Source organism: Phaenicophaeus curvirostris, chromosome 13, assembly GCF_032191515.1.
Source record: "Phaenicophaeus curvirostris isolate KB17595 chromosome 13, BPBGC_Pcur_1.0, whole genome shotgun sequence".
Classification (NCBI taxonomy): Eukaryota; Metazoa; Chordata; class Aves; order Cuculiformes; family Cuculidae; genus Phaenicophaeus; species Phaenicophaeus curvirostris.
The window spans coordinates 18,711,013-18,734,893 of NC_091404.1; the positions used below are offsets into that span (position 1 = coordinate 18,711,013).

At 37.0% G+C, this 23,881-nt stretch overlaps 1 protein-coding gene across 1 annotated transcript in view; it reads right to left on the reverse strand.

Annotated features, from left to right (window-relative positions):
• The window catches only part of KLHL4 (kelch like family member 4), a 34,854-nt gene extending 32,037 nt beyond the window's left edge, over window positions 1–2,817 (reverse strand). The window contains exon 1 of the mRNA XM_069867407.1: window positions 1,574–2,817. Coding sequence (XP_069723508.1) covers window positions 1,574–1,995 — 422 coding nt within the window. The 5' untranslated portion in view covers window positions 1,996–2,817. The remainder of the gene's footprint in view (window positions 1–1,573) is intronic.
• Between the last annotated feature and the right edge of the window lie 21,064 nt (window positions 2,818–23,881).

A 23,881-nucleotide genomic window follows, 5' to 3' on the forward strand; every position in this document is an offset into this window, starting at 1 on the left:
TTTTAACCTACAATATGCATAAAACATTTTTACTTATAACTTTACAGAAAATGCACTCATTTTAATATAGCAGTACTTTCTAACATATATACATTCCCCTAACTTTTCTAAAAACTGCAAATATAAACAGCTTAAGAGAAGAGCTTAAATTTGAATGAACGTGAAGGCACAGAACTTCAGGAGGTCTTAACAGAAAGTTTATATATAGCTGGAGAAATGTCACATCTTATTTTGGAAGGCAGTGGCTTACTACCTTCCAAACTGAATTCATTATGCTTTTTTTACCTTCCTCTTCACCTGATATAGAATCTTATTATGATTTTTTCTTCTTCAAATTAAATTGACTTTCTAAGGTCTGCCTGAAATTAATTTATTTTTCAGGAAATTTGTATTGTCATTCAAAACAGGTTGTATCAAGAGTATGTTTCTTACACATCACCAGCTAGCACACTAGTAAACACACAGAACTACCATCTTCCTATCTCACTGATTCTATTCTGTCCTACTGCAGCACACAATGACTACTAGTACTGTTTTCAACATGACATTTTGGAAGGCATTTTTTCTCTGTTCAGTCTGCAGATGTCCCTATAACAGATGCACAACTTGAAAAATAATAACTGCTAAAAATACACAAACTGTCAGCTGTGCTTTTACTGAGAGAAACTATAACTTCAAGAAAGATAGATTTCTATTTCAATACAATGTAAGAAACCTACATAATTCACAAAAATGGATGGTAATTTCATCAAATGTTGCAAATAATCATGTTATTAATGCAAAATTTGAGTCCAAGGTGGGGTAAAATTGTTGCTGTATAAGCTAACAATACTGACATCAATTTGAATAAATCATAAAAAATGAATAGGCACTGATTAATCAAATAACTCGTATTAATATTTTCTTCTCTGTATTAACATCTTAAAAATAGCTCTTCCTTTGTGCTTACACCTTTAAGGTCTCATGGTTGTAACATTTTTTCACCTGACCTTGCAGAAAGTATTTGTCTCTCAGTATACTAAACAAGCTGGGAAAGTAAAGTGGTTTCAAACAAACGTTTAAAAAAAGCAAGTAATGATGCTTCCTTTCCACTTTGTTCAAGGTTAATTATAGTTGTCAAGAAGGCAGTAAAAAAAAAGGCAGTGACAAATTTGACAGACTGATGGCAACCACAGGCTGTGCACCTCCAGCAGTTCCCGTGTGGCAAAGTTGCACCCATTGATAAAGTCAGAATGAGCGCAGTATTTCAGAAGGCTCATTATTTCATTGCACTTAATAAAGCAAGATCCCCCAAAAATATGCCAGAACCTGTATACAGAATAAATGACAGACTAGCAGATTTTCTTTTTATAGAGTAGTTATGAAATTATGTATCTTAAGCAAAGATCAGAATTCCACGACTATGTTCCTGTTTATTTTTTTTAGTGTGATTGTGTTCCTATTCATTTGAGCGTGGGTGTGCATGTATATAAAGAGAATAATGCAGTACAGAACTCTGGTTAAAAACAAAGACGCTTAGGGAATAACTTGGATAGAAGTACAGCTTTCTAAGTGCAGACTTTAAAACTCCTACCTCTCTGCAGATTCATCTGAATTTTCTTCCGTGATCATCTGCAACTCCTGTATGGTTTTACTTGAATCTTCTTTGACACAGTTTTCCTCTGTGCTTGTTTTGGCAATATCCTCATTTGATCGAAGCTGTTCTATGAGGTTTTGTTGATGCCAGGTTTGAATAGATCGGTGGTGGACTGGGGTTGGACCTGGCACAGGTGCCAGTATATTGTGGTGGACAGGACTGCTGGTTTTCTTCAGCCCATTTCTGTCCCGAGCGTAGTTCTTCAACCTGTTCTGAACCAGTGTCCCTCTGTGCTCATATCCTTCCTGCTGATGGCAGCCCCCCGTGCCTGTGGAGCCTTGCGAGGGGTGACTGAACCACCTCCAGCGGAGCCTCAGGATCTGCTTCACATCAAACTCTTTCTTTCCAGATACTGACATTTTTTCAGGAAGAAGGAAAAAAAAAAAAAGACAAAAGCCTATTCTTTTAGGAAGGAAACGGATTCTTTGTTATCTCTTGTGTTTCAACTCCTCTTCTTAAGAAAAGACAACAAAAGAACAAATACCGGTAGCTCTCTCCCTCTCTCTTCTGATTAATACACTGCAAGCTCTTCGAGCCGATTCTAAGCTGCTGCTAACTGTATAGGTGGGAATCCATACTGACAGGATGATGAGGTCAGACCTTAAACAAGTAAATCAGCTTAGCACAGGAAAGCAGCAACCATAACACTACCCAGCTGCTAGGCTTACCCACTCGCAGCACTATAGCACAGCTCTCTAATATATAACCTAGCCTCACATGATCCTGAGGGATCCTGAGCTGCAACTTAAGATGCAGGGAAGCACATACAAATAAAGTGACAAGACTTTTTTGCAAGGTTTTCCATCAAGCCTGCTAATAAGCAGTGCTGCGTTTCACAGAAGATTTACGGAGAATTCTTTTCTAGTCTCCTTATGCAGATTTTGGTAATGATTCACTGTGACACTGTGCTGCAGTTCATGTGTTTCCTTAAGGGGGTTGCATTTGTTTATCTTGCTGTGTAAAATTCCTACAAATGGCCTCAGTGTGGTAGCACTTCCCTAAAGGAAAGAGGCAGCATTTGAATACATTCTGCAGAACTGTGTGTATTTTCTCACCTAGAGATAGATTTCTCGATATAATTACAGAGGTATGAGAACAGAGGGAGGGAGCTCGTGAAAATCAGAGATGTGCTCCCTGAACGACTGTATCTGTGGAAAACACACCGTTTCCTGGCTAAGTGCCTGCATAAACACCCTTTGCCATCCTGCTCTTAATTTCTCACGGACAGTGATAAGTGTGTGGGTTTTTTTAGAAAACACCTTTCTTTGTTCTCAGCAAATTTAATAGACGGTTTATATTAATTCCCATCCATTCTTTAATAGGCAGGGATGTGACAACTGTTCCCTGTGTGTTTTGAACTAATGTATACAAAAGGTTTTCACATGCAAATTGAAAAGAATTAAAGGGACTGGTTTTTCTTCTGTTCCATTCTCCACAGTTAGCTGCTGATGGGCTGTACAACTGTAAGCAGTGTGCAGAAATAAAAACGGCTGTAACAGAGAGTCAGACCAACACAATTCAGAGCTAAAGGAGGGTACCCTGTTCCGATGCATCTTGCATCCCCTCTCAGACCTACCCATGTTAACTTCCTTTTCCTCTGTCTGCATTGTGACTTTTTAGAATAAACTCTGCTGATGGGATGTGCAACCTTCAAACACTAAAATCTGCTTTCTTTTCTTTTTTGGCTGCATATAAAGCAAACAGAAAAAGGTGAAGTAGGGTTTTGAAGAGATAGGACTAAGGGATCATCAGCCTTTTTGCTGGGCTGTCGAGCTCCTGTCCCAGTCATGGTATCAAGTAAATAAGAAGCAGTATCATGGAATGAGGCACGCGGAATAAATTACAGGACAAGTGAAGAACAGTAAAATAATTTAAAGATATTATACTATTTATGGACATGGAGGGAAAGTAAACACTATGTACAAAAGAAAACCTGTGAGAAAGAGTTGTCCATAAGAGGCAGAAAGAAGGAGCTGAGGAAAGAGGATATTGGACAAACCTAGCCGATGCATCTTTGTTACTTTATAGAACATTGAGGCTGATCTATTGCTATGAAATGTACATTAACATGTGATTTTGATAGCAGAGTAAGCGCCCACGACAGACAGAATAAGAAAAATTTGGTTGCAGATAAGAATCCTTTCTTGTATGACATAAAAACCTATTTGTGGGAGTTAAAATACAAGCTCTGGCAAGCCTTGCTGCAGTGCTTTGGCATAATTAGAGAATATTAGATGTCCAGAAATCAATATACAATGTTTTATCACTTCAATGATGATCTTTGATAACAATCTGACATTTTTTATAGAGACAAATTTTCAAGGTATTTTTTCTTGCATTACAACTATATATTTAATTAAATGTTTCTTAACTTTTCCATTTCAGCACACACACCTATGGATTTCATTCTTTTTATTTCATAAAACTAACAAGGCTTAAAGATATCTATGTATATTCCTCAGGATTGCCTACATGGCAATCAGAGATCTGTTTTAAGGAGGGCATCTCTATATACCAAGTTAAATAATTTATGATAAAATCTTGTAGAGGTGGACAGAGAACAAGGTTTCTCATCGCTGTCTTAATCAAGTCATTGGGCTATCTCAGCAGCTCTGTCAGTTCGACTTTAGCAACTGCTCTGATACAGTTAGTCCATATTTTTTCACCATCACACAAAGCTTCTGTTGATTTCCTTTCTCTAGTCCCTTTTGCAGAAGTCATCCTTTTCTCCAAGAAATCATCAAAAGCATATTCCTTTAATTTTACTTGAGAATGTACCAACAGTAAATCTGTTTGCAAAGTACTCTTTCTTACTAACTCAGCACGTTTTGGCAGATGTGAAGTGTGTCTGGCTAAAATTAGAGTAGTAAAACTGGACATTTGCTGAAGAGACTGTCTTGCTCAAAAAGTCGGCTTGAGTCAGCACAGAATGTGTTTCAGATAGAGCCTAAGAATGTTATTTTTTCACTCAGCTTGTTACCATGCTGGCTTAAATTTCAATGTCCTGTGCTAGGAGAGCATAAGTGGTTTGATAATCCAAAACTTCAGGCTTGAAATGATCAGAAGCAGGGATGTGGCATAAAGCTGCACCATGTTTTTACATATATATATATATATGCCACATACCTGCTTTCAACCATTAGATCTGTTTTCTGGTGAGAAAATGTGTGAAAACTGAATACAGTTTTTCTGAATACAGAAAACTGAATTCTGTGTGAGAAACTGAATACAATGTGTGTGTTTACTTCTTCATGATTTCTTTATAAATCTCTAGCGTAGTTTTATGTGTATCTGTGACTGGGTTCAAACTTTTGACTATGAAAAGGTGTAAGATTTTTTCCATTATTGCTATTTCTAATTTAATATGTTTGATGCAATTAGATAATTAGCAAACATAATAGCATTATTTTTCCTTCATGGGTGGAAATCTCTGAAGAACAGGAAATATCATAATAAGATCTACATATGGACAGCTTGTTGAGAACTAAATAGAGTCCTTGAAAGAAAGCTGTACACTCTCTACTCAAACACTGTATTCTGCAGGGTCTGCACAGTTTGTGCACTCAGCCTGTGTGCTTACACTGCATATGAGGCCAGATAAAGAGAAGAAGCTGAATATTTTTATTACGCTGTTTTGAAAACAGTGATTCAAAAGAACTCCCATTAGTCCATCCTTTGTAAAAGAGATATTCCAGGAAACATCTGCCTAGCACAGCATTAACAGAAGTCAAAGTTAAATGGAAAGGAACATGACAAACAGCTATATATAAAATCTGCAGGAAAGTTCAACTTTCTTTTAAAAGAAAACTTTAAATCCCAGCAAACAAAAATCAGTTGAAGACAATTGGTTACTTTTGATAGTTCCTACTAAAGGAGGCAGTAGAGATGATCCACTTAAGGGAAAGTGTTGACACATTTAAGCGCAATTGCTTCCTCAAATAACTGGAAACTGTACTGCAGATTGCAACCCACCTACAAAGCTAAACGCCAAAATTGGAAAAAAATTACAGCATTTCTACAAGATCCAAGGAAAAAGAATGTGAGAAATGCGGTATAAGTCTGATTAAGATCTTGCTAAACAGGAAGAACATTGTCACCCTCAAAATGAAACCAGAATATTAGAGTGAAATGAGGAATAGCATGTATCTACTTTACAGCCAACTGGGAAGGGTCTGCCAGGAACAAGGGCTTGAAAGAGGTGACACTAGTGCAGCCAAAGTAAGCTCCAACACCTGAGTTGTAGAGAAACTCTTGTCACAAGAACAAGATATAAAATGTGGATAGAGGCAAAGTATAAAAATATTTCATACTTATTTTTATAATATTTTGTAAAATTTGAGATATTTTTCTAGATTTTTCAAATTGTTGCTCTCAAGGAAAAGCCAGGAAAGCCAGTTATTATATTAGTTATTTCATTACCTATAGGTAAAATCAAGGCCCACAATCCAACACAATAAAATGGAAAAGGTAGAAAACTTTAATAATATGAAGGATTTGAGTGTAGAAATTAGTCTTTTATCATTCTTGTTCTTCTGGTGTATGTAAAAATATGAAGTGAGTTGCCTAAGGTAACAAGGCTTTTCAACCCACCAAAGTACACCTGTATTTGCTGTCAGGGTCTGACTCGGATGAGAGAGAAAAGACAACTGTCAACAGATTTGAATAATGAAAGAAGGTGGCAAAGTGTTAGGGCCATGATTTCCCAAATTATTACTTGTTCTGAACACCTGTATTTCTGAGAAACAGAAACAGAGCCCTTTACAAGGCACAGTTATTTAAGTCATACTGTGTTGAAAGTTAAATATACTGCTCAGTTTAGAAAATCTTGTCTAACTTTTATCTTTTCCCTTAAGGTTTACTTTGGACCAAGTGACCTCTAGAGGTCCCTTTCAACCTCGTATTTTCTGTGATTCTTACCCTATAGAACAATAACAAGGTAAATGATACTGTAAACATGCTGCCAGTTTGCAGCATCCAGCGTTTCAGTCTGCAGGTATGTGGTACAGCTGTAAGAGCCCTTCTGCAAACTCACTTCCCTTCTGCTGAAGCAGCAGCTCTTCTACAGCTCTGCCAGCTGGTGGGAGAGTTTGGAACAAGTTATGCTGGGGGCGGTTTTCCTTAGTTCCTTCCTTGGCTACTTATGAAGTCTACAGACACTCCTGATATACCACATGTATAAATTCATGGAATTTTTATGAAGAGAAATGATACATATATCATTCATATATATATATATATGTGACTACTCTTATAGAAAATCAGCCCCTTATGAAGAGTAACGTTCCCAGCTCAGAGAAGGATTAGCACAGCCAGGAAAAAGCAATGAGTAATTTTGCATGAAAAATAGTGCTTTGTGTACTATTACATGTAGAGTAGAAAGCTAATACATTTGCATTTTGACTTTTAAAGAGCCCATTTCTAAGAAAGCATTTTTCCATATGGGTTAAATAAACAACTTTTATCTTAAAATAGATTTAAATATACTCTAGATGAAAAAAAACCTTATGAAATTTCCAAGGTGAAATTTTAAGGTAAATATTGACTTTGTTTTGAGGGATAAAATTATATTTCTTGGAAATGTTTTGCTCTGCATGTCTCAGAGACAGGTGTTTTCCTGAATGACTTAATAAAAATTCTATTGCTCTGTTTTTGTTTTTACTAATTATGAGCAAAAATCTGTAGTCTGCGGAGACAGTAGCCTGAATTTAATTATTTAAGGGTATTGTTTGGCTGGTTATGTCTTTGCTTTTAAGTTCTGCCAGGTATTTAAATAAATTATATTATATTATTGATCTTTGAGAAGGGAAATATGACTGTTTAGGACCTAAAACAGGAAAAACTATTAAAATCTTTAGAATTCTCTGCTATGCAAAATCAGAACAATTGAATACAGAACTAGTAATTGTATTTATGATAGAAAAATCTTAAACTGCATTTCGTAAAGAAAGAGAAGGCAGTAGAGTAAAATGCTTTTTTACAGTTTCCTACTGACAGTCAGTGTGGTCATTTACCAGTTGAGAACACAGGATAAAAAGACATTATGACATATAGGCTGTTACTGATCTGGGAAACTGAGATATAAACATGACACACACCATATGTGGCTTTAAGATCAACAACATACTAATGAATCTGTCACTTCTAGACTATATAGATTAATATTCACATTGTTACTGTTAAGCAAGCTCCTCAATTAAAAAGAATGGGATCGTGACAATCAAGCCTTGTTATTATTAGCACAAAGCTGTTAACAGTCACTGTGTGATGCACTATGATGTAAACGTATAGCTACTGAAATAACTGAAAGGTGATCTTTAAGGAACTGAGGAGGTGGTAAAAGCTGTCGTCAGTAATCCAAGTTCAGTTCAGGAGTGATACAGTCATGTGGTCTCTCTTCTATTTGGTCAGAGGTTTCAATATAATTATCTCTAATATTATAATTAATTTTATATGTGTAGAAGTATTCTACGTGCAGTATTCTAAAACCTTAATCCCAAAATATTTCAAGCAAGTGGCTTTATTCATTTGAATCTCTTACTGATTACTACCTGTTTCAGCATAACTTCTGGCACACTCTACTAATAGGACACCTTCTGTAAGAACTGTCTTGAAAGCTGCTGTCTTTAAGCTACAACACTTCTTCCTCAAACTTAATATTTCTTATTGCAAACTTTACCACAAGTCTTGCCTGCTTAATGTAGTTTGTATAAGATGTCTTGTTGCTTTATTGACCTCTAAAGTAAAACAAATAAAAGCAATCCTTCCTGATGCTCAGTAGTTAGAACGAACCCATAGAAGAAATGTGTTGACAACACTAAACTGCCCATGCGACATGCCACATCTTTGCAGTGTGAGGGGACAGCAAGATTTTGTTTTCAGTATAACTGGTTCATATGTAGTTTTCTGGAAACTGCACAAAGTAACTGGAAAAACATCTTGTGTTTCAGAAATGCAGGAAACATCCCTTTTCCCCTATTAACTCCAAGTAGCAAACAGACGTCACAGCTCGTAGAAATAAGTGCAAAGTTGAATTCTAATTCATCTGTTGCTGAGTCAGAAAGTCTGTCATGTTGGGGATTTTTTAGTTTTTAATTATTTGGGTGTTTGTCTGTTTGCTTATTCTCAAAGTATTCTGCTATTTCAAGCACTCCAGAGGAAATTATTTTCATTCCTCTCTCACTGGCCCTTAATCATCTTCTGTAGGAGTATTTTCTGTAGAGTTTGAAGTAAGGTTACCCTTTCTGTTGTAAGAAAATAGATCTGAACAGGTTGTTGGCAAGATACATGCATGAACAAACGTTTTAGTCCCATAATACAATAATATTGAACACAAAGTAGGCAGTTATGACCTAAATATAGTTTGTCTTCTTTACTATTCATATAAAAAAATGTGTATACTAAGAAAGCAATTGGTAATTTAGCTATATACTGTGAAATACAAACTGGTGTTATGTTTTAATTCCATTTTACTGAGATGGCATTCTTTTTGATAGCAGTATTTCCAGTTTGCAGAAGTGGTTATTCCAAACAGAAACTGAAGCAAACACAAGCCTGTCTGCATTATTTCTTTATTAGATGCCATCAACTTAACTCTACGTTGCTTCCTACGTGAATTTGCATAGGACTTTTTCTTTTATTAGCAATCTGAATCTAAAGGGAAAACAGTTCCCTATGCAACACGATTGTGGACATGTGGTGTTGAGAGCCTATTTGTAGCTATTTGTAGCTTATATCTAAACCTAATATAGGCTGTATGACAGAAAAGCAAATCCTTACCTTTTTCTCCTATAGTGTCATTCTGGCTGGAAGTGGGACCTCAAGAGCTCTCTAACCCAACCTCCAATCAACACAGGGCCAGGTATGAGGTCAGAGCAGGTTACTGAAGGTTTTTTATCCTCTGTGGTCTTGAAAACCTCTAGGACACAGATATCAGAACACTTCTGGGAAACCTATTCCAATGCTTGACTGTGGTAATGGTAAAAAAACCTTCCTTATAACTGGTCTGAATCTCCCTTGTTTTAATTTATGCCCACTGCCAGATATCTCCCCTCCTCCTACCATGCTCTGTGACCAGCCTAGCACAGTTTTCTTGATGACCTTCCTGTAGGCACTGGGAGGCTGCTGAAACTGTCTCTTCTATAGGCTGAACAAGCTTTGTGCCCTCAGCCTTTATTCTTTAGGCAAATGCTTCAACCACCAACCACCTGGTGACCCTTTTCTGAACTCTCTTCAGTTTATCAATATCTTTCTTGAGCTGTTGGGGAGTGGGTGCAAACTTGGCAGTATTCCACACATCACCTAATGAGTGCTGAGTAAAAGATGATTACTACTTACCTAGTATGTAGTAGAATGGTAGATGCTTATTTTAATTACATTTATTACATGTAACAACTGTATCAAAATAAGCCTTGACTCTTAGCATATGATGACGGGTATTCCATAATTATAAAAAGGATCATGACAGTTATGTTCATGTAGAAAATACTTGAATTTTCTGCATATTCTTTGATAGTAACAACCCTTATTTATTTACCAATTATTATCATTGGATATTAAAGAGTATGGAAAGGATCTGCCATACCCTCAACAAAACCTTGTATTTGGATTTGACACTTGTCAGTATAGGTCTGTATCAAGTGCGATCTCAAAGCCTTGACAGAATAAGGACTTATGCCCAAGGTCAGTCTTCTCTGCTAAGTTTTTGAACATGACTTGTTCATTGTCTCTTAAAAAGTAATAAATTCTGCCTTTAATTTCAAGAGAGGGAGGCCCTTAAGCCAGACATATTTTTGTGCATGGTAGAATGTAATGATTCTTAGGTGTATTTAATTTTTAATCCCACAAATGTCTTCTGAGGGTCATGAGAGGCATTATATATGTCAATAAAAAATCCTTAGAACGTGTGGCCATGCATCTTCTCTGAATCATTGACATTAGAGGTTACAGAGCTCTTTGATTATTCATGGAAAAATGACCTGCTTTGGGGCAGATGGTTGAGAGGTTTGAGGCAGTCACTTCAAGTCCTTTCTCCTTAATGACTTATCTAACTTGCAGTACACATATTGATTCTAACACAGACACATACTCAAATTCACAGTAGCCGGCTTGTTGTATCTACAAGCATGGAAACAGGCATTCTAGGATACTGTCTAGTTTGCCTTTAGATTAACACAGGGAAGCGTGAAATTTTTTACAAGTAAAGCAAATAAGTTTGTGACTCTTGGGTTTTTGTAGCATAGCCATCCATCAACTTTTTTTCTACCTTCATTTTCCCTCCCAGTTGTCATCAGTTTTCCCAACAGTTTTCCCAGCTGTTTGATCTTTCCTTTGTGATGCCATAAGAATTCAAGGGGCAGAATTCTTTCTCAAATCATATATACAACTATAAGCATCCCAGTCAGAGCTCATCTCAAAAAGTTCTATAAACCAATGTTCTTGTCAGCACACTGACTCCCAGCATCCTAACACCATCTTTTTGGTCATGTCACCTGTAAAAACACACAATAACTCAAATTTTATTTTCACAAAAGGCCACAAAAATCCACACCAGAATATTACTGTCATTCAGCCTGGCTCTGGCTGTTGTCAGCTGCCAAGATGCCTTGAGGCTTCAGTTTTACCCTGTGATGCTCGCGCACAGTATAAAACCACAAAACCACATTGAAGCCATCCACGTCCTTTCCTTCTCATGCAAAAATTTTGGTTCTGTCATGTTTACAATTTTTAGAATAGACTGGCTCAGCATCTATATTGTATTGTGTAAGACATTTTTAGTACATATTTTTGTATTTTCTTGGGAAAAAAACATAGATATTGTACCTATGAGTACTGCATCATAAGAAGAAAACTTATAATAAAATATAGGATGTTTTATCTTTATATATATTCATTAATAATAAAAAAGGTACTAAACAACATAGTGATCAAATTTGCAAGTGATAGCAAATTTCAAGTTGAAAGGAATAACATGAACTCCAGAAAGCACAGGTTACTGAATATAACATACAATGTTCTGAGGCAAAGCCTATTAATGACAGATTTCCAAAGGAATAAAGAACTGCAGCCTGCTGAACGAGGACTAGAACAGAACCCATGCATCTGTTTACTTGGCATAAAATGCTTGAAAAATCCAATTACAGGCTAGAATGGGATGTGATGGAGAATAGCATGTCTAGCTTTAGAGTAGATTATGCTGTCCTAACTTTTTTTCAAAACTTCATCAATAGTCTTATTTTATCCAGTCCTGTATCTGTTAACCCTGAACATGAATTTCGCTCTGACTTGTGCCATCCCAAACATCAATGATGTGAAATGATCTTCTACATGTGCAAGAGTTTGTGCGTTAAAGGTTGTAGACAAGCGGTCCTTAAGAGAGACACTTTGAAGTTTCCAGCTCCATTTTGGGTGCTTGAGTGAGGTGCAGGTAGCGTAACCCACGTGTCTGGGTGACAGCCACTCTTTGGTACTTTAATTGTATCGGTCAGCAGGATTTTCTGGTACTTCTGTGACAATGTCAGGTAGTGCTCTTTCCTGCAAGGTCTGCTATTGAACTATAGAAACAGATGCAGCACAGAAACACCCATCAGTGATAAATACATGTGTACTGGTAAGATTTGACAATGGAAGGCAGCCTTTTTTCTCTTTGATTAAGGAAAATACTTGCAGCTGCATACCGTAACTATAGAAATTGTTGAGATAACAAAGACAGCTCTGTTGTAATAAATTAAATCATATTGCAAATACATTACTAGAGAGCTGTTCTAGAAGAAATTAAGCCTAGCAAGCCTCGTGAAATTAAGCCTCTGCTGAAATAAACCAGTAATATGTAACTAATATAGTTTAGCACATGTCACAAACAAGAAAGATGCTGTTAGTTGAGTATGTCAATTTAAAAGACTGTTTCCATCTAATCATTTTGAAGTCTCAGTTTTAACATCAGAGTCATAAGGTACTTTTGCTTTGCTTTAGAACACATTTTAAGGTGTTTGATAGACTCAGAGTGACAATGTTCCACATTTTGGCTTACTGAGTTTCCTGAATTAAGTTACTGATAATACATCTTGGTAGTGAGTAGCTTTACACTTTCTTGATACAGTGAACATTTAGGAACACTAGGTGCTGTCACCATCTTAATGTAAGTACAATCATCTTTCAAGAACTTTAAAATCCTTAATTGTGGTGGTGTTATTGTGGAATTAACAATCATAGGAAAAAATGTACCTACCAAATTCCACTGCTTTACAATACAAGATTCAGCTGATCATTGAAACTCACGGGAAAGGCTTTAACATGTGATTGCTTCTTAATCACCATTAGCGGATGATTTTTTTTTTTTAATGCTTTATATCATAATTTTATGTTTCATGTTAATGAAAATGTTATGGGAGAAAGCAGTGGGAGAGGAAAAGCTATTTGCCTCTCCTTACTTAATAACTCCTTCTTGCTCATCCACTTAGGTATTCTTTTCCTTCTGAAATTGCTTTCTGTATGCTGGATCACACTTCATTGTTTTTCTGCCTGACACAGTCTAATCATGCTGGCTTGTAGGCCTCTCACTCACATAATAACAAGTACACACCACAGAAAAGGCATTATTGTATTACTGGCACCTATAGTCCTCTTGAAAATAGCACAAATTTTATCTTCAAAACGACACAATACAAAATCTTTTGTGTGATTGACATTATTTATATATTGGGATCTTTACCTTGTTGTTTTGGGGTTTTTTTGTAGTTCCAGGAGTATTAAGTCCTAGTGAAGGAAACCTTGTTTAGAAAAAAAACAATGAAAGAAACAAAACACAGCTAATAATCACTTTGGTGTCCAGAGTGCATTTTAAATTATTTGCCAGTATTCTTACAATCAATACTGAACTGGGGTGAATCTGAGATCTTCGATGTTTCTGGAATTAAAGTTTAAATCATGTACATCTCTTTCTTACAATAGTTTACATCTGAAAATGAAGACAAATCAGTTCATTTGCACAGAACATCTTCTAATTTACATTTAAATTTGTAAATGTATACTGCCTATACTGTTTAACGTATCTTAATGTATCTGTTGCACTAATACAAACGTTTTGTGCACAGAGACGAAAAATATGAGATCCTTTTTTTAACAAAGACTATAACTATGATTTATAAAACAGAAGCCACTTATGCAGTCTGAGTATCTTTTAGTGATTTGATGTGTTGCATATCATCTCTCCATTCTGAACATCCTTTATTTCTTTAGAAACAAATTATTTTCCCTCCCCGATATCTTGCTAAGTCGTTTATTGTAGACAATAAACTATTTCAATGCTTCTTTCCTTTTACTTGTACTATGTTGTGTGATGGTAGATTCTCTGATGATATTTTCAACAGCATGAAGATTACAGGTTTTAGTTAAGTACTTAAAGATGTAAAGCTGAGCTTTGTATAGATGGTAATGACACATTTTCTTATCCAGTCCAATTTTAGATATTTAAAATTCTAATCTGTTCTTTTTGGCGCAGGTCTTTGGATTGCAGTTGGACTCAATGATCTTAAGGCTCTTTTCCAACTCGAATGATTATATGATTCTATGACTACTTGAATTAATTAATTTGAGAGTACCGAAGATTTGTAATTCCCTGATAACCTGTAATTCCTAATCATAGTTTAGTATTTTTGTGTATATTGCACATATTCTGCAGTTAATAACCTGTTGTAAGCATCTGGATGATATTTTCCCTCCTCCTTCAGTAAAGAAGGTATGAAGTCCAAACTCTGCTTCTCTGAGGTTCACATCCTTCCAGAAGAATTGCAGCTTCCTCAGACTGTCTGGTTTCCTCTTGGGAAAAGATTCTTTGTCTGTGTCCAGCTTGCCGTGTGTTACTAACTAGGCTGACTCCTTAGCACAACCCCAGGTTTGTTCTTTTAGATGTTTTTAGGCGTCTGCGTTCGGCATTACCAGTTCTCCTGTCCCCTCAGCCCTTGCTGCTAGAGTTTGCCAGGCTGCTGAAGCTTGAAGCAGCCGGCTGGGCTGAGGGTCGCTGTCTGGCAGAGGCTTCAGCTTCGTTTGTCTGCGAGTTTTCAGTCTGTCTGAAAGAGTCTGAGCAGCTGAGGAACCGCTGCCCCAGGCCCAAGCCACAGCAGCCAGGCCAGGGCTCCTGCAGAGCCCTGAGGGCACCAGGGAAGAGAGAAGCTCTGTGGGGAGCCTGGGAGAGGTGACAGAAAGAGAAACATGGCCGGAAGGTGAAAGGGATAACTTAGATGTTTTCCGGTCCCCAAAATAGCTGCAATAGTTGAGTGCAAAGCAGGGCAGGAGGAAAGGCCCCGCTGTGCAGTAACCCTGCGCAGAAGTGACTCCTCAGCGCTGGGGTCAGTTTGGGCTCCTCTGATGGGAGATGTTCAGAGGCACACGGTCAGAAAGGATTTTAGGCTCTTAACCGTTAAAAGCATTCCCTGTCAGGAGCCAAAACGTGGTAGAAATACAGCAGCTCTGTTGTTTTTTGCCCTTTGCAGGAGGTGCGTAACCGCCTTGCTCCCACACCACAGGGAGCGAGGAAACGAGGCTTCTCCAGTCCTGCAAAAACATTTATCTCTACAAACATCATGCATTGCCAGCATGTTAACTCATTGAGCTAGATACACAAATCAGCTTTTGCAAGACAGAGCTAAACAGCAAATGGGCTGTATCCTTAGCTACGTGTGTTAGTAGAAGCTCCGTGAAGGTTATATCATAGGAGATTGCTCCCTGAAAATCGAACTGCAAGCTCATTGCCTAGCTTTGGAGCAGGACAAAGAAATACATATTTAGTACAAATACAGTTTTTGAATTCTCAGCATGTAGGAATTAATAGTTTTACTTGGTGTTACTATGGTATTTAAGGATAGGCCTTACTTTATGTCACCAATTTTATAGTTGTTCACAGAACTGTTTGGAGACCTTTTTCATGTGTGATACTAGTATACTGCAGCAAAATATAAAAGTAGAGGGACAATGAAGCAAAATGAATAGGTCTGTCCTAGTCTTTAAAATTTTAATTAGTGTTCAGCAACTGCTGCTGTTACTCAGCCCAGCCCAGGTTCTGTGAATTAGCACGTAAACCCACAGAGAGCTTTGCAGTGCAGAACACATCCCAGCTGAGTCTCTCAGGAGGAGGGATGTGGGTTTGAAGGACATAATCCAGAGACTTTTCAAATCATTGGACACAGCTTGTGTGGCACCTGAAGCTGTCACCATGCAAATAGGCTCTGCCTGGTAGGAATGAGACATATTAGAAATGCTGCATGGGCCCTCCTGGAGGGCCCGTGAAACAGAAATTTGAAACTATTTCTGCCCAAGGATTGAAAAAAAATGCTTGGGGAAAAAAAAAAAAGAAAAAGAAATATCAAGTTCTTTGCTGAAACCTGTTTAAAATACTCTGTCAGCAGTGTCAAATGATGTAAAATGGATCAGCTCTTCAATCTCAAATCTCAGTTTTTTATGAGGTAATCTGAAATGTCAAGGTCTCGGGCAGCTTGTCCAGGTCAGTGCAAAATTGTCCTTACGTTTTGTTCTCTTTAGCAAGCCTTACAGTAATTGAAATAGATTGTCCATTTCCTGGTAAAAGAGACAGCACTGAAGTAACATTTTTTTATCAGCCAGCTGCAAACTAAACTTTCTTTTTGTACTTGTGTGTGCACAGTTGTCCTGCCTTTCCTTTAAAGAATACCATCTGAATTCCATAGTATGATTAAAGACTTTCCCTATTTTATTTTTTTTTAGCTCCAGGCAGTTTATTTTATTCTTTATTTAATCTGCCTTCCTGATTTTCCTCAAAACCAGAGAGAGATGAAACAAAGCAATTATTCTGCTATTTTATCTGTATAACAAACCATGTAGACTACAACAGTTCACCAAGATACTTCTTTAAAAATATTTTGGAAACCTGTTTAATATTTGGCAACCTGTTTAATATTTTATGCATGAATCAGCCAGACCTGTTGCGCTTTATGGGTTTTGTCCCCATGATATTGCTTTTGCAACAAACAGATCTCAATGATCTAAACCTTTTGCCAAAAGCTTTATATACTGCAGCATGAAATTGTTGAAGGCAACTTTCTCATGCTTTGTAGGATTTCACCATTCATATTGTGACTATCTGGAATTTATTTGTAGCCTGTTACATAAGTTTGATACGGTGATGTTATCTTCAGAGAAACCCTAGTGATACAGAACCATCATGTTCTGAAAGGAAGATGGGCAAGAGCAAATGCTGGATGCAGAATCCGTGTATTTTTGCTTTTAAGAAACTTTCTGAATGGAGTATGATTTTTGAAGACTTGTCATCACATTCATTTTTATTTGTGCAGCTCTTTTTGGAGAACACAGACTGCCTCCTTTACTTATCACAACTAAGACGTGATACTGGTCTGTGCTGCAGGATTCTCTAACTGCTGAAGGGTGCAAAGGTGCTACACAGGCATTTCATTTCTAGCATGAAAAAACAAGTTCTGCAAGGCAGACCACGTATTGAAATTCTGCTCTGCCGATGCCTTGCCAGTGGATGTAGGGATTATTGCATTTGCTTGACAGTGAACAGTTTGAGAAAATCCATAGGCATATCCATCGCTGAGAGGGATTTTGAAGATGATGATCTTTCTTATCTGAAGTGCCAGCGATTGTTAAACTGAATCTCTTATTTTTAGCTGATACCAAGTGCAGGCTGTTTTTGAAGACCAAGTGGAAAGAGATCGACATTCTTAAGAAAAAACCCTTATGTACGGTGTCTCCTGTCATTCTTTCTCTGTTTAAGGTTTTTGAATTGTTGCAGATTGGTGGGATGTTTTTTTCACTGTGATGCAGTTTAAATATATGTCATCTGTTTGAGAACTTAGAGGTGGGAGATGGAAACCCAAATTCAAATGCTTTAACAGTTGGAATATAATGCTAGAATTGGGCCATCACTGCACTTAGTGAATGACATTCAAGCCCTGTTATAAATTTAACTCATTACTGCCTCTCCTTCTGTTTAAATAAAACCTATCTGATAGATCTAGATTTTTCTCACACTCCCTTAAATTCCGTAAAATTTAGGCAACCATTTCTACTGCTTTTACAGAACTTAAAGGCAACTGAAAACATGAGTTATTTAGAAATTTCTATTTTGAGTTGTGCTAAGGTTGGCAGGTGACTGTGCAGGGCAGTGAATAAAGGCACTTTGAAAAGCTCCAGTGAAAGAACTGCCTTTTACTCTGCTACTTGCCTAAGAAATGGCATTCGTATCTTCTACATGCTCGAATAGAGGTATATAAATATTGCATGCTTGATTTTAAGTCAGGCAAATTCATAGTGTAAATATAGCATTTTAATAGGGCAGTTCTGTGGTAGAAGAGCTGGAGTAACAGCACTGGAAGTAAATGGCCGAGAAAGGATTGTTGCCCTTTATGTGAGATGGATTTTTTTGAGAGGAATATGGCTCTGTGTTTGCTTTATTTAATAAGAGCTTAGAGATTTTTTGGAAAAGGCCTTGGTTTGAGATCAGCTTTTAAACTTGAGCTCCAAAATTTGGCAGAGGCAGAAATGTTGCCATGGCAACCCATTATCTAACACTGTATTACCGAACCTCCTGCCAGTTCATCCACAGTTGAGTGCTGAAGGCAACCTTAAAGGGTATTATATGTTCTGTCCTGAAACAGTTCAGCAGGCCCTTCCAAAAATAGAGTGTGACTTGAGAAAATGAACAGCTATCTGGAAAAAAAATGGAAAATAAAAATTTTCCCTTTAAAAGATGAATGAATACTCTATCTTGAATACTTTATCTTGATGAATACTCTATCTTGATAGTGAATTTTCATCATCTTAGTGTTTTATAGTGACTAGAGGCCGATCGCAGACATTTTAAATTAGAAGGATGATTACGCGTTTTGTTCTAGAATAGCTTCCAAATTCAGGATGTTGTCATCTTCATTTCTGCTGCATTGAGTGCAGTGGTTGAGTCCGGGAAATGCTGTTCTGAAGGAACTACGGTAAGATTGGAACCCAGTTACAGTACAGTTGTGCTCAGACCCGGGACTGCAGATATTAGACTAAAAGGAGGGCACATGGGCCACCCCTCTACTGCTGCTTCTGTGTCAGGTTTAGAGAATCTGCCTAGTTGGTTACAGTGAAGTTTCCTCAGTCCAGACAACTTTTAAGACCTATAGTCCTCAGTATCACCAGCTCTTTCTTACAGTTTTTCACAATAATCACAGTGCTAATCACAAAAGTAGGAAAAAAAAACCCCACCAAAAATACAGTTGATTACATAACTTGTGCTCACATCCTTGGGTTTCCAAATCTCAAGGACTGTTTTCTGTATGTATATTTGTTATTGCTCTGGAAATAGTTATATTGAATTTGGCATTCCACTCTCCAGACTTCCGGGTGAAGCAGTTGTTAGCCCAAATGCCGTACTGCTCTGCAACTCTCTGGAATTGCTTCCTAAACTATTTCTTTGTTTTGAAACACTTGTACTGTGATACGCTTGTTAAAATGTGCAGATAATAAGCCCCAACCAGAAATGCGTGTCAAAGAATGCAAAACTGACAGTTTCATTCAGATTAATGATGACTGATACAATTTGCCACAAGCATTAAAGCTTCCAGTAACATTTTCTTGCTAGCAGCAAGAAAATACAATATTTTTTTAGCTTGTTGGTGTTTTTTCCACTCTGTGGTATGAAATGAAGAAGGTTTGATTCCTATTTACACAAGTTCTTCTGTTTTTTTATCTCATCATCTAGTTAATATTGGTGCTGCTTAATAAAATGCCATAACTCTCATGATATGCTTTTTATGGTTCATCCATAATACAGCATTAAAAAAAGGAGTCACATAAGTTGCCAGTAAGATTCTACTTTTGTTTAAATCATTTGACTTTTCTGCTCTACATTTAACAGGCTGGGGTGTATATATATGTATAATGTATTATGTAATATATATAAGTGTATATATATAAAAAGTACATATAATGTATGTGCTTTGAAATATATTTATATATTTAAATTTTAATGTATCTTTTTATATGTATATAAATTTCAATATTTTAAAATAACTTTGTGGGTGATCTGTGTGTGGAGGAGTTCTGAAAATTTATCTTTGAGACCTTGTACGTGATTATTGCTTAAGGCCAAGAGTGTTCTGTATTTGAGATTTAGGCAGAAGAGCTACCAAACATGGATTACTGGCAGTATTTCTGCTTGATTACAGGGGATCTTTACAAGATACTGAAAGAAAACATTGGTTTTTGATGGGAAGGTACTGCAGTAGTAGGAGGGATGGGAAATGTCACCAGATTTCACACTTGTAAATACTTTTAAACAGATTTCACACTTTTTTAAAAATGGAAGCATGAATTCCACCTGAATTTCTTTCTCAATGTACTTGTGCTACTTGGAAGATAAAAACCTGGGTGATGAGCACTCATCGTCAAAATATTTTCTCTGAGTTACTGCGGAGCAGATGTGTTTAATGTAGTTGTAATTTTCTTCTTGTTCATTTTCCTTCACTCTGCAGGAAACAAAATCTGACAAAAAAATTTACTTTGTCTTTTTGCTGAAATCATCTCTGGAAGATATCGTGGAAACAGAATTTTAAGTGGTACCTATACCTCAGCTCTACTCAAACGGTACTAAGCTGAGGAGTTAAGTAACCTTGATCACTGCAGGATTTTGAGCTTACTGAAAGCTAAAGTAGCCTGAAAGCTGCTCTGGATTTGGCAAGCCACCGTGGGGTCCCAGCGGTCCAGGAACCCTGGAACTGCTGCCGGGCTACAACATTTATGCTGGAAGTGAGGGGCTCAATTGCAGCTGCCTCAGAGCTGCTTACCGAATATCAAGGGAATCTCCAGCTGACCCACTAAGGCTTCTTACACTAAATAATGCAGACAAAATAAAAACTAAGAGCTGGCATGTTATAAATCGCATGGCTTCAATCAGCATTTCTTCCCATGTTTTCCTGGATTTTAAAAAAATGAACATTTTTTCAAGTTGGCTGTTTACTACATGAAGAAGCTCACCCACCAACTCCAAGCTACTCGGTCATAAATTTTGTTTATGCTTGTTAGGAAACTGGATGTATGGATATTTTCACTGTTTTGGGCAGCTGGGGATGTAAGGGAGAGCAGCAATCCTTAGTAAGCTTGTCTTCTCTCAACCTCTCTTAACAGAGAGATCTTTTGTATTAGTGAGGATTATCATATAGAATAATACATGGAAAACTAAATGGACTTACTGTCCCACTGTGCTGAGTTGTGGTACTGTGTGGAGGTAGACAGTTGTAGACACGGTAAAAGAGGTCACTTGCACAGAGGCTGAGGTTTCTTTGGGCAGCAAAATAACCATAAAAGACAGTCTGTGAGAGCTCCGTAAAGCCCACGTTGCTGTGGACGCTGTCTTTGCATGCAGCAGTTTTGGTGACTTCAGGAGCTGGGGGAGCTTGCTTGAAAGGCAGTAATTGCTTCTTACTTTGCATTGGGACTGTCCGAGTCTTATTTATGGATTCAAACTTGGCTTGTTCCCACCCCTCATTACACAGGCCCCTGTTCCTCATCTTTAGAGATACGATACTGAATTTTGCTGTTTCACTGTGGAGAGGCTGAGTCAGCAGTGGCAGTGAAGATTTCCAGGTGCAATAGCAGCTGTTGGAGGAGACCAAGGCTGAAAAAAACTATTCTTGCACAGTAAGGCAGATAGAATGTGTCTTGTTGTAATATTTGCATTTAATTTCTTGAAGAAATTAATTTTTAAACCAAATGCCCAAGAATATTTAAATTCTTTTTACAATCCTCACATTTATTCAGTACCCACATGGAAAGCTCTTACTTGGGTATGTTAGATTATTGCATTTGTAATAATTTTTTGTATTTAGAACTTATATTGCCAGATTTTTAATGATGCTGCTACTAGTTAAGATGTTTTCCTGTCTTCAAAATTAGCAACACTTCAATATTTAAAATAACTATAATGTTCATTTTAAGGCATATGTTACTGCATATGGCTGTAGATCTGTTTTTCTGAATGTGCAAGATTTTTTTGCATATATTGGTATTTCATTCTGAACCTACAGGGAGTTAACGTTTACAGTAACTGTTTGAATTCATTTTAGCTCTGATTGTTAAGCCTTCTCCTCTGGGGGTAAGTGAAGGAATCCCAAGGAGGCATAAATGGAAACAAAGGCATAAGAAGAAAGAAAGGAAGGTGGCAGCAACAATAGCTCATCTTTTTTGAGATCATTGATTTAGCACAGAAGAAACTATGTGCTATAAATAATTTATATACTCTGTACTTGTTTTAAGTGGTAGAAATACCGTATTTTCCTATTCACAAGATGAATTTTGAGCCATGAAATTTAGCTGTTAGAAGAAATTGACTACTCCGGGTAAAATTGTATCTCATGTTGTTATGATGTTAAAGGGTTGAGCATCACTTAGGTTCCAAGAATCTTCAAACACAAACTGAAAGATTTCCCCACCAACAGAAAACTGGTGGCACCTTTGAGAGATCTTAGATTTTTTTTTTCTTAGAATCTTCCTTTTCTGTGATTTCCTGTTAAACTTGCTTCTGTTTATATGTTTGAAAGTTATGGGGTTTTTTCTTACTAAAGGAGCAATATTTAACAAACTCAGAAAGGAAAAATATAACCTTCCCTAACGGTAAACTGGTAAGCAGTGAATGACTGGGTTTTTTCCCCCTGGCTCGAGTATTCTGTTACTGTTAAACTCTGGTCAGCAGTGTAAACCATATGTTAACCATGTCATATTAGCAATGATGAAGTCTTTCATCCAAATTATAAGTACAGTTAGTAACTTGTGTAATAAATATTCCTGCCATATTTTTCCAAATAACCTGGGATAGGTTCACTACTCGAAAGAGAAGGTGCTCAGTATTTAATTCGCTAGGGACTTCTCCCTTCTTACATCTCCCCAGGATGGAATTAAAATTGAGAACATGTACATTTAGCAAGAATATTTTGATGTCAAAATGTCACTTAACATTCCTTGCCTGTTAACCATGAAATATTTTTTCCAAGTCACATCAGTGGTAAAAAAGAAAGATCTAGTAGATAGCCTTTAACATTCAAAAACAGATTTAATTTTTATTTTCACAAGCCATATGAAATTAATAAGTTCCATTTTCAGCAACTGCATTTATATTCTGACGGGCAGAAAAGCTGTAGATTTGTGGAGGGTTTTTTTCCCAAATGCTGCTTGTTCAATCAAAGGAACTCATTACCGAGGTTGATAAAGAGTGGGTATTAATACTAAGCGTGTCCATTTCATGTTAAACGTATTATTCTGGCAGAAGAATATTTTCATCTCCAGATCACAGCAGAAGTAATTAAAATTCAAGGCATTAATTATACTTTAATTAAACCAAAACGTATTTCATAGGATTGTTTTGGCAGTGTGAGGAAGAAGTCTGTCTCCTCAACAGCTAGTGAGGTGGTTATGACAAATTATAAAATCACTGAAGCCAAGTAGAATTGTTCCAGTCAATTAAGTGTGTCTGTGAAGGAATATATACAACGTGTAAGCAGAAGGGAGAAATACAGCAGTATTTTCAAGTTTTTAAGTCATACATAAACATTGTTTAAGATCACAAATAATTAAAATTTGTCCTTTTTTTCTCTCCATGCAGTCTGAAGAAGTCCATTGGTTTTGGTTGGTCCAGTGATTCTATACTAACATGTTAGAGGTCAATGACACATCCATTGATCCAATTAGATTTCTGCTAATGGCGTGGCTCGAAGAGCTGCTTCTCTGTATGAGAAAACGTGTTTAAAAGCAGGAAACATGATAGAACAAACAATGCTTTGAAATTTAATAGAAATTTATGTGCATTATTTACTTTTAAAATAATTTTACAGTGGATGTGATCTATGATTTTTTGTGATTCTGTGATTGGAATTGAAATGCTGAGTTTCTTCATATCCTCCAAAATATTGTTGGGGCTTGGGGAGGGTTGGATTTTTTTCCAGAATTGAAATGCTGAGTTTCTTCATATCCTCCAAAATATTGTTGGGGCGTGGGGAGGGTTGGATTTTTTTCCAGAATGTAAGTGTTAACTGCAAACCTTTCTTATTACTACAGGCCAGATTCCACAGCAAGCAGACACCCATTTCCCTGTCTACTACCATGACACAGGATTGGAACAAAGTGACTGGTATGTGCTGCAAATAGGTAGATACTGTGGCTTAGTGCTTCCTGAGTTTCTTCCATCTCTGTGTTTTAAAGCCTACACTTTAGTGAGCAAGTCAT